Source organism: Chiloscyllium plagiosum, unplaced genomic scaffold, assembly GCF_037043375.1.
Source record: "Chiloscyllium plagiosum isolate Xiang-an unplaced genomic scaffold, Cpla_swu_hap1 HiC_scaffold_8, whole genome shotgun sequence".
NCBI lineage: Eukaryota > Metazoa > Chordata > Chondrichthyes > Orectolobiformes > Hemiscylliidae > Chiloscyllium > Chiloscyllium plagiosum.
The window spans coordinates 96,842,290-96,854,484 of NW_028270146.1; the positions used below are offsets into that span (position 1 = coordinate 96,842,290).

The 12,195-nt window shown below is 37.9% G+C and overlaps 1 protein-coding gene across 3 annotated transcripts in view; it reads left to right on the plus strand.

Moving 5' to 3' along the window:
* knl1 (kinetochore scaffold 1) overlaps positions 1-5,257 on the plus strand; it is a 114,828-nt gene extending 109,571 nt beyond the window's left edge. For all 3 annotated transcript variants that reach the window (XM_087990141.1, XM_043698237.2, XM_043698238.2), the window contains one exon: positions 1,472-5,257. In XM_087990141.1, coding sequence (XP_087846267.1) covers positions 1,472-1,610 — 139 coding nt within the window. In that variant the 3' untranslated portion in view covers positions 1,611-5,257. The remainder of the gene's footprint in view (positions 1-1,471) is intronic.
* Positions 5,258-12,195: the final 6,938 nt, after the last annotated feature.

Sequence of the window (12,195 nt, forward strand, 5' to 3'; positions counted from 1 at the left end):
TGCCTCTTAAATGTTGCAATTGTACCAGCCTCCACCACTTCCTCTGGCAGCTCATTCCATACACTTATCACTCTCTGCGTGAAAAAGTTGCCCCTTAGGTCTCTTTTATATCTTTCCCCTCTCACCCTAAACCTATGCGCTCCAGTTCTGGTCTCCCCAACCCCACGGAAAAGACTTTGTCTATTTATCCTATCCATGCCCCTCATAATTTTGTAAACCTCTATAAGGTCACCCCTCAGCCTCCGACGCTCCAGGGAAAACAGCCCCAGCCTGTTCAGCCTCTCCCTATAGCTCAGATCCTCCAACCCTGGCAACATCCTTGTAACTCTTTTCTGAACCCTTTCAAGTTTCCTTTCCTTTATTGGTCTGAGTATTAAGTACAGGGGTTGGGAGGTCATGTTGAGGCTGTACAATACATTAGTTAGGCCACTGTTTGAATATTGCGTGCAATTCTGGTCTCCTTCCTATCGGAAAGATGTTGTGAAACTTGAAAGGGTTCAGAAAAGATTTACAAGGATGTTGCCAGGGTTGGAGGATTTGAGCTAAAGGGAGAGTTTGAATAGGTGAGGCTGTTTTCCCTGGAGGCTGAGGGGTGACCTTGTAGAGGTTTATAAAATCATGAGAGGCATGGATAGGATAAATAGACAAAGTCTTTTCCCTTGGGTGGGGAAGTCCAGAACTAGAGGGCATAGGTTTAGGGTGAGAGGGGAAAGATATAAAAGGGGCAACTTTTTCACGCAGGGGGTGATACATGTATGCCAGAGAAGTGGTGGAGGCTAGTACAATTGCAACATTTAAAAGGCATCTGGATGGGTATATGAATAGGAAGGGTTTGGAGGCATATGGGCCAGGTGCTGAATTGGACTAGATTGGGTTGGGATATCTGGTCGGCATGGACGAGTTGGACCGAAGGGTCTGTTTCCGTGCTGTACGTGACTCTATTGAAAGACTTTAGATCAGACTGTTTCACACAAAAAGATTGTAGGTGCTCAATTGTTGAATATATTTGTCTGAGGTTGCTTAGAATTTTGGGCTCTAAGGGAATCAAAGTTAATGGGAATTGGCGGGAAGGGTAAGTAGAATGGAGGTCAAAGAACAGCCACTATCTTGAACAGTGAATCTGTGTAGTCCGTTCCATCTATTCTTTTCTTCCTAAGTCAAAGCTTTTAAAGGTATAATATTCATTGATTAAAAATCATAATTATTTCATTAAAGAAAAAATAACCTTACATTTATATACTATCAGCATGTGCTAAAGTGCATAACAAGTACTTTTAAAATGTAGTCATTATTACAATGTTGGAAACCTAGCTGCAAAAGTGTGCACATCAATCTCCTATGTAATGATGACGAGATCAACTGTTTTAAGTAATTAAAGTAGTTTATTAAATAAGAACTCTATTTTGTTGCTGAGTACTAACAATAATAGTTAACTTATTTCATACTTTTAATATTTTGTTTTACATTATAGTGGTGAACATATCAATGAAGTCTTCCTGACAGTAAAACCAGGACCCAAGTACCTGACCAAGATTGTGAAGAGTCTCTACTTGACATTGCTCGTCAAACCAGGAGCTAATAGATTCCGGTTACAGCATTCATCTCCATAACTATGACAAAGTGTGTGCATTCAGCCATCCTTCCCAATCAAATCTGGAGAGACACCAATCGGTCCTGTCTGTACAGTGGAACTTTTGATGAGCTTTGTACAGGAACTGGTTTGAATCCAACTTTAGTTGAAGAGATGCATGGAGCCTATTTAAATTTCAGCATGACAATTTGAAGTGGCCATGGGCTACATAATATCTCCCTGAAGAGTTGGCCATTTTGTCCTGAAAAACTATGGATGGCTTCACTGACATGTAATATAATAACTGCTTTTCTGGGTTAGGTGTTTAATTATAGTGCGTTTTTTTCTCTTGCTACTCTGGTATAAGTGATATTTATAATTTTATTTAGACATACTAATATAAAGTAGGTGGTGTCAGTACAGAGTACAAGGAGACTTGCTTTGTACCACAACTTCCAGAATGAGTGATAATTGCTCAATTTTCTAGAATTAATTATTTCACCTAGAATACCACAAATATGTACTATTGCTCTGCCATTAAGAGTGTGACGTATTGGTGCCGTAATTTCTGTATCTTGTAATGTAATTAAAAATTTGTATGTCAGCTACTGATCCTGATACTTGAACTTTCAAATTCACCAGGTAGCACAATCCATGTAATGTGGTAGACATTGAGAGAAGTAACTACTTAGACTGTACATTAGTGTTGCAGTGATGAATATTGCAAGCACATTGGCAGAAATCCCTTCTTCAAATATTATACCAATTTGAATCTGCAGTGTCTCTATTAATATGTCATCTGAAGTTGCCATACAGCACTGTACTGAAGTGTTTGCAGTTATTACTTTTGCATGTCCTTGAATGACATTTGAACAAGTGACTTTCTGACTGCGGGATGAGTATGCTGCTCAAACGAACCAAACTAACAATGACATAATATTATGAAACTTTCAACAAAATGGTGACCAAATCAATGTTTCAGGAGAGAATTTGAATCATGTCATTGGTTCCATGTTATAAGCCTCTTGCTAACTTTTTGATCTGTTGTTTTTCCTTTAATAGTTTACATATCTGTCTTTTCATTGGTAGCTTTCTGTTGTGATTTGCGACTCATTCTTGGCTTAAATGTCATTTATGACAAATTTTGAATGGGAAGATTGTGCGCTAAATGCGGACTATTTTTGATAATCCATGATTTTTGTCAGGAAGAAAGAAACTGACAGGCCTGGGCTCTCTTCTCTGTAATAAAAGCTTTGAGGAGTGACCTAATAAAAAAATCTTCAAAATTCTGAAAGGGTCCGCTAGGATGGATATGGAGAAAATTATTTTTCTACTTCCTATTTTGTCAACCCAAAATAAGGGATCATGATTCCTAATTAAGTTGTCATAATTATCATCATTTATTCAGAGATATGCACAAATCACTAACATGTCGGGTGTTTGGGGTGAAGACTGTAAGAGGCATTTAAAAAAAAGCTAGGTAGGTACTCAAGGCAAGAGAAACTGCATGCTTGTAGAGGTGAAACACTGGCACAGGCTTGTAGGGCTGAATAGTTTGTCTGTGCTGTACATATATAAATATGAATGATAACAGTTGATGCTTTCTATCTTCCTGCATTTCTAATTCTTCAATACACAGCTAGCTATTTTATAAATTAGTTGAATTTTTAATTGCTAGCAATCTCCTCTTCAAAGCTGATTCAATCTAATCAGTATTTCTGCTGGTACTCCATGGGGTTCTGTCACAAGTTAGTAATCTCAATTTATCGTCTTTATTTTACTTTCTTTTATATATGTGGCTTTGTAAAGAGAAAGAAAGCTTGATCAGCATCCTGGTAACCATGCATTTTTTGAAGGGAAACTTACACTCAGTACTGTGGCACATTTTGAGCTATTCCAAAGTGCTTCATATGCAATGAATTATGTCTGATGTGAAATCATTGTTGTTAAGTAGCAGCCAAATGCAGCAACCAAGTTGAATTCTGCCAAGTCTCAAACAGAAAATAAGATAAAACTTTGTGTAGTTTTCCCAATCTACCACACCCAACTTTACCCTCATGCTTTTGTTGTTTCCATTGTTTAGATTTAAGTTTCAAATTGAACTGCATCAAACATAATGTAAAATTCTACCATATTGTGGTCATTCTTCCCATAAGATTGTTTTACAATAGGATTATTAACTTTTTTCTAGTTGCATTATACTACATCCAAAATAGCCTATTCTCTAGTTAGCTCAACATGCTGTTCTGAGAAATCACCCTGTATACATTACATGATTTTGTCCTCTACAACATTTGAACTAATTGGTTTACCGAGCCTATGTTTTCAGTTAAGATCCCCTGCTCAAAGTATTACCCTTGTTTTAGATGGTGGGAATAAATGGCTCTTTTTCTGTTTGCAGACAATGACCTCCAGGATTCACCTATTCACAATTTATATAAATGACTTGGATGGGGAAACAAGTACATTACCAAATTTGCTAATGACACAAGATTAAGTGTGATTGTGTGTTGTGAGGAAGATGCAAGAAGGATTTGGAGGCTGTAGAGAAGTTTGGTTCACACATCATTATGAAAACAGGGAGAGACCATATAGATTATCCTAAATTAGGAAGTGTGGATCTACAAAGAAATTAGGGTGACTTGTACATCTATTAATGAAAGTCTATGGGCAGATGCAGCAACCAATTAAGAAAGTAAATGGTATATAGGCCTTCATTGTAAGAGGATTTGAGTTGAGTAATAGACATGTCTTACTGGAGTTTATGCAGGGCCTTAATGTGACTGCATCTGAAGAACTGAGTGCAATTTCCCTATAAGTTTTGGTCTCCCTGTCTCAGAGAGGATATATTTGCCATAGAGGAAGCATGATGAAGTGCTTTTTTATGAAAAGTGATTGGTTCGAAATTCACTAAAGTTTAGAAGAATGAGACAGGATCTGATTGAAATATTTATTTTAAAAAAAACTAACCAGGCCAAATAGATTAGAACAAGAAGGATATTTCCCTTGTGCAGTGAGTCAAGGATACAAGGTTGACTATTTAGGACAGATGAGGAAACATTTCACTGAGGGTGGTCAACTTGTGAAATTTGCTCCTGCAAAGTTGTGGGAGTCAGGTCAAGAGAGTGATTTATTTTTTGGATGTTAAGGATATTTTAAAGGGGAGAGAAAGTGGGAGCATGGCATTGAGTTAGAAGATCAGCCATGATTGTATTGAATGGTGGAGAAGGCTCTAACGGCCAATTGGCATACAACTGCTCCTAGTTTTCATGCGCCTGTATCTTCTTTATGTACCTGAACAGCAAACAGGGAAAGAAGTTTCATGTGGGAGTAGTTTATCAGCCCTTTAACAGTAGCAATCATGTAGGACTGGTATTAATCAAGAAATAATGAGACCCCCTAAAAATGGAGTTGCAATGATTGCGAGATTTTAATGTAATCAAATTGGTAAAAGCAGCCTTATGAATAGAATGTAGAGTTTGTTCAGACTTGTTTCTTCAAACAGTACATTCTAGAACCAATTAATATCATATGTTAGGCTAAGTCCCACAAAGAGTTAACTGTTAGAGGGGAGAAAATGGCTACACGCATGACTACAGAGGCTGAGAAAGTAGCATGGACAGAGCTAATGTAAGGGAATGTTCTTGCAACTGTAAATACATTATAATAAAGTTATTGTTTTTTAAACTAGCAGTCTATAAGAATTATTGAAAGTACTGTATTCTAACATCATAGTAAGCGGTGAACTCTATTGGAGAGTTTCCAGAAAATATTGGGCTTTAAATGACTGACGCATAGCCAAACTGCTACAAGAGATTTGCTTGATTTAGTGCTGCATCGGGACATGCAATAAAGCCAGACTATAAGCTCTAAACTTCTTTTTGTATGCAATGGGTAACTGTGCAGATACTATTTCAGTTGCCGTGGTTATCAACTATGGTAAAGCCACATATTGGTAAGTTAATGATCCACTGGAAGCATAATTTAATGTTGACAAGAACACTTACATGGAATACACTTTCATTATTCGCTCACGGGATTTGAACATCGCTGGCTGGCCAGCATTTATTGTCTGCCCCGACTGTCCCTTTGAGGAGGTGGTGGTGAGCTGTCTTCTTGAACTGCTATGGTCCAGGTGCTATAGGTTGGTGCATAATGCCTTTAGGGAGAGAATTCCAGGATTTTTACCCAGCAACAGTGAAGGAACAGTGATATATTTTCATGTCAGAACGGTAAGTGGAATGGAAGGGAACTTGCAGATGGTGGTATCCCCATTTATTGGCTGCTTCTAGTTGGAAATAGTTGTGGGTTTGGAAAGTACTGTTGAGAAAATATGGTGAATTTCTGTAGTGCATCTTGTCGATAGCAGCGGTATATATTGCTGAATATTGGTTGAGCGAATTGTGGTACCAATCAAGTGGGGAGTATTCTTCATATTCCTGACGTGTCTTGTAGATGGTGGACAGGCTTGGGGGAGTCAGGAGATGAGTTATTCACCACAGTGTTTGTAGCCTCTGACCCCCTCTTGCGGTCACTGTTTGTGGTGAGCCCACTTGAGCTTTTGGTCAGAATTTATCCCCAGGTTGTTAATCGGGGGTTCAGTCTTGGTAACACTATTGAATGTCAAGGGTGGTTAGATTGTCTCTTATTGGTGATTGTCATTACCTGGCATTTGTGTGGTGCAAATGTTACTTGCCACTTATCAGCCCAAGCTTGGATATTGTTGGGATCTTTTTGCATTTGAATATGCTTCAGTATCTGAGGATTTGTGAATGGTGCTGAAGATTGTGCAATCATCAGTTAACACATCCATTCATAACCTTATGATGGAGTGAAGATTATTAATGAAGCAACTGGAGATGTTTGGGCCTTGGTCACTGAGGGATTCCTGAGATGACTGACTTCCAACAATCACCTTCCTCCATGCCAAGTATTAACTGCTATTTCTACACATCCTACCATCTTCAATGACTTATGTAAATGATTACCTAGGTCTCTTTGTTCTTGCAACCTGTTTGTAATTGTGGCCTTCATTTTATAAATTCTTCTTTTCAAAATGTAGCACCTCACAATTCTCCATCTTGAAGCTCATCGCTTACTTCTCAAATTTATCAATGTCACTTTATATTCTTTTTCCCTGTCAATTTCCAATGCTTCCAAGTTTCATTGATTTGTGAGGTTTTACTACTCCTGAACTTTCCAAATGCTAATTTTTTTCTGAAATGCCTGGAAAGGCTGGGGAATATGTATATTACATGTTTAAGGAGCTGGTGAGACCTAAATCTTGATTTCCCCTAGTAGTTGAATCCTGAAACTACAGCTTAACCTTGACATAGTAAAGTTGAATACAGTAGACGTGACTTTTTGATACGTGGTTGGAGTTGAGTTGATGCTCTTTAGAGGATGAGTGCAGGATCATTGGGCCAAATAGCCTCTTTTCACATTGTAGGGATTTTATGATTCTATTAAGTTAAAAATGTCAAGGTAAAGATAACAGCACTTGCAAGCTTTTAAGGGCATCCAGAAACCAAAGCATATCAATGATCCTGGTCCTGTTTAAAAGAGTTGTTTTTTTTTCCTCTTGTTGTCTTTGGCAATAGGTCTCAACTTGGGAAAGATCTCATTAGATTTTACTGAGTCAGCAACCCCACAGCCCAGCAAACTGAATCCAAAGAAGTTGCTGATCTTAACCCAGTGGGCCTTTTCATCTCTTTGTGACCACTGCCCAGCAGCAAGCTTGGGCACATGGGAACAGGAGGAGACCATTCAGTCCTTTAAGCCTGTCCCACCATTCAGTGAAATCATGGCTGACCTGTGGCCAAACTCAATAGATCTGCATTTGGGCAAAATCCCTTAATACTTTTGTTTTAAAAAAATGTATCTCTCTGATTTAAAATTAACGATTGATCTAGCATCCACTGCCATTTGTGGAAGAGTTCCAAATACCTAGGATCCTTTGTGTAGAAGTGCTTCCTAACATCTCTCTAGAACGTCTGGCCCTAACTCTATGCCCATTAGTTCTAGAATCCCAAGTCAATATTAATAGTTTATCTTTATCTCTGTCTTTTCCGGTTATCTTTATGACTTTGATAAGATCGTTTAGTCATCTAAATTCTAAAGAGAACAGGCTTAATTTGTATAAAAATCCTTAAAGTCTAGATTTCAGTCTTGTTAAACAATATTGTGCTCCCTTAAGGCCAATATATTCTTCCTAAACTATGGTACCCAGATCTGATCACAGTGCCCCAAGGTAGGTCGAACCAGGGTTTTGTATAATTTTTGCATTCTTGTAACAGAAGAATATAAAAGATCGGAGCAAGAGAATGCCATTCGATCCCTCATACTTGCTCCACCATTCAATATGACCTGGCTGATCATTGAATTTAATACCATAATTCCATTCGACTACTACAGTACTTGATCCCTTTAGCCATAGGTGGTTTTTATCTCTTACCTCCTTCATAATGCATAGTGTTTGGCCTCAAACACTTCCTCTGGTAGTGAATTCCACAGCCTCCACACTCTTGGGGTGAATACATTTCTCCTCAATTCAGTACTAAAAGGTTTTCCCCATATCCTTAAACTCTGATCCCTGGTTCTGGACTCCCCTATAATTGTTGTACTCCAGTCCTCTAGATATAAAGGCCAGCATTCCATTAGTGCTCTTGATTATTTTCTGCACCTGTTTGTGACACATTAAAGATTTTAAAGGTGGCACAAAAGTCATGAAACTAGAAATCTATTTTGCAGATATTTGAGTCACTGGCAGGTAAGGGGTCAAAGATGGTACAAGTGATTATAAATTTGGCCCTGATAGACTTTGAAATAATTGGCTTCCATCTCTTTTTCAGCACTGTAGGATCATTTGCCATAGTCTCCCAAAAGATTTGTAAAGGTATTTAATTTTGCCCTGGTAAGTTGTGCATTGATTGCTGCATCAATACTTACCATTTTTTTTTATTCTCCTCAGATCCCTAAAATAAATTAATTGCCTCCCCTTAGAAGTCACAGGTGTTTATATTTGAGAGAATAAAACACAAACTTGGAAATATGCTCTTTTAATATTCTAAAGAGATAATTTGTGCGGGGGGGCAGGGAGGGAGTTTGATGGGCTGAGATAGAAGAGATGGCATCAGACTGTAAATGGCGGAGTTTTTGTAGCTCATGTCTTGCCTCAATCATGTCCTAACTGCAGGGTTTGGGAGACCGTAATGGCTGTGACTGGAGGAGTGTTGGAAATGAAACTACATGAGTCATACCCAAACTGTAAAACTATTTACTTCAATCACTAAAGTAGTCATTTGTTTCTCTTTATTACTGCTATCTGGAACAAAACAGACTTTCACCAGATTTCTTCATTAAACTCAAAAATAATTTCTTAATATTAAACATATTCTAATAGCAAAATAGGTTATTAATTAAAATACTGTGTAGGATTGAACTCTAGCCCCTTTACTCCTACCACACAATCATATTCACATCGGACAAAATTATACAGCTTTGCAGAGTATTATAACTTTGAAAATAATAGGGGAAAAAACCCCAAATGGATCAAAAGTCTAAACTAGGTAGGTACAATGGGCTGACATCTCTTTGTTCCTTTGGTTTCTGTCAATGAGATCAAAATACTGCGAGAAACTGAAGTGATAGCATATCTTCAGTCTAGATAAAAGATCCTGATTGGAGTATATATTAGACCAAATTCCATGAAGAAGAGTTTGAGAAAAGTCTTTACCTGAAAGTTAATTGGGTTTTATTTTAAACAATCAAGTTGACCGACAGAGACCAGTGTTTTAGCTGGCTTTTTTCCTTACTGACAGAATGAGCAGAGTGCTTCCCTTTTTTCCAGCTTCCTTTCAAATGCCTATTTTTAGGAAATAGAGTTTGCTACGTCCAGCTTGGCGGTCCTTTCCAACTGACTAAAAGCCACATGCATTCAGAGTGTTGTTTGGTAACTGGCAGCACAGGGTACCCCACCTCTAAAATCCAGTTTGTTTGCTTTATGGCCTGTAAAAATGCTGAACAATCTCCTATCTCTGTCTCAAAAGTTTTTTTCTTCCAAAGTCATTTTGCATGTTTGTAAATAGCAGTTATCTTCAACGTTTGTTGACCTTTTGAGTTCCAGGAAGTAACATGGTAAATCCTTTGAAATCCAGAAATTATCCAAATCTGTGATTTTCCAATTAGATTAGATTAGATTCCCTACAGTATGGAAACAGGCTCTTCGGCCCAACCAGTCCACACCGACCCTCCGAAGAGTAACCCACCCAGACCCATTTCCCTTTGTCTAATGCACCAAGCACTATGGGCAATTTAGCATGGCCAATTCACCTAATCTGCACATCTTTGGACTATGGGAGGAAACCCATGCAGACATGGGAAAAATGTGCAAACTCCACACAGTCGTCCGAGGCTGGAACCAAAGCTGGGATCCTGGTGCTGTGAGGCAGCAGTGCTAACCACCGAGCCTCTGTGCCGCCCGTTTCTCATAATCCATAAATATAAGTATATTTCTGACAAGACTACATCGCTCTTCCTCTTGTGGCCAGATTATGCATCAACTGCATGACTGATGACAGAGTAAGTTATATTGGATAAAGCTGCTTTTGTAACCAAAGAGTCCAACTTTCCTACAAGGCTCTGAAACACTGAAAATAGTTAAAATATCTATGGAATTGAAAATAGTTAAAATATCTATAATTTACTCAGGACATCAGAGGATGTTGGAAGTCTGGATAGAGATCTGGGGGAAGATGTCGAACGGACTATATCGGACTAAATTCCATAAAAGAGTTAGCTGTAATAATTGGTGATGAAAGGAAGTGATTCAATTGTTAAACAGAGTTTAAGAGAAAGTAGCATGGAAAAAAAGGTAGTGTAAAGGAATATTCCAATAGCTGTAAATATAATAAAGTTTGTATTGTCTAGCTAGCAATCGTTGAATTATTAAAATGACCTCCAACCTTAGAACCCAACATAGCATCCAGTGTTAGACCTTGTAATGTTGACCTTATGATTTGATAATGCAGGCAAGCATTTTAGAATTTCACATTCTATTTAAGGATGAGAAACATAGGTCTGAACCTAGTGTCTTAAATGTAAAGGCAGTTACAAGGTATGAAAAAAAATTGGCTACAAATGGACTGTAAAATAGTTTAAAATGTAAGATGGTAGAACAGAGGCAGATATATATATTCCACTGACTTAGCCATGGAATGCCCTTCTTGGTAGAATCTAATTATGGAAGTTATGTATGCTCTCAAAAATGTATACTATACTGTAAAAATTAGTGGTATGACAAAATTGGAAAAAATTCACAAACCAGTAATGAATGACTCTACTCATTCTAACTTTTCTCTTTTTTAAACTATAAAGAAAATATCAGATCATGAAAGTTTATTTATAAATATTGTCATGATACCATTTAGAGGAACACTGGACCAGCTGGATCTTTACTTATCCAACTTGATTAATCATATTTTTTTAAAGAGTAGAAATGTGTGAAAGAACCAAGTGTAAGAAAATAAGTGGCAGAATCAGAGGATAAATATAAATGACAAAGAAAAACAACTTTATTAAACAAATAAACAAAACACATAAGCAATAATGACATTGTATAAATTGAACAAGCAAAGTACCTATTAAACCATATACATTAAATACAACTTATTGTTTGGAATATTATGAAGTAAACATGAGTTGTTAGACAAACAGTAGTCAAACACTCAACTGACTGCTCTTTCACTGGCTGATGCATTGAAGACAGATCCCATCCAGACACCAGATCATTCTGGATTTATGGAGATGATGGAGGTAACACATTAGCATGCATGGAGGAATAGCCTAACTGAAACAGGATAAATGGGTCATTTTCAGGTTAGGAAATAGTAACAGTGGAGCGCCACAGGAGTTAGTGCTGGGGTGTCAGCTATTTATCATCTAAGAGTTTGGTGCTGGAAAAGCACAACCATTTAGGATTCCTGATGAAGAGCTTGCGCTCGAAACATCACCTCTCCTGCTCCTTGCATGCTGCCTGACTGGCTGTGCTTTTCCAGCATCAATTTTTCTACTCTGACCTCCAGCATCTGCAGTCCTCACTTTCTCCTGTCAATTATTTATAGTCTTGACCGAATGAAGGAAATAAGTGTATTGTGGCCAAATTTATAGATGTGTAGGAAAACCAGTTATGAAGGCACAGAATCCATGAAGGGATATAGATAGATTAAATAGATAGACAAAGATTTGTTATAATGGGCGAACATGTTAATTTGTTCACTTTGACAGGATATTGCGGGTAGTGGTAAGATATTGCTGAATGCTGCAATGCAGAGGGAAATGGGTTTCCCATTCATCAATCACAAAGAATTATCAAGTATTTATAGCAGCTTGACTGGTAAAGATGGCAGAGACTCTAGGAAAACCTATGATGTGTGTGGCATGCAAGATATTGGAGGTTTGAATGCACAAGACATCCAGGTTAGTCACAGCTGCATGAAGTACCAGAGGGCAATAGTCCTTCAACAACATGGTTGATTTGGAGTAGCAACTCTTTACTGTGCACCATACAAGGAGGAGAGAGGTTTCTGGAACAATTACACCAGAGGTGTCACTTGACATTGTGACGG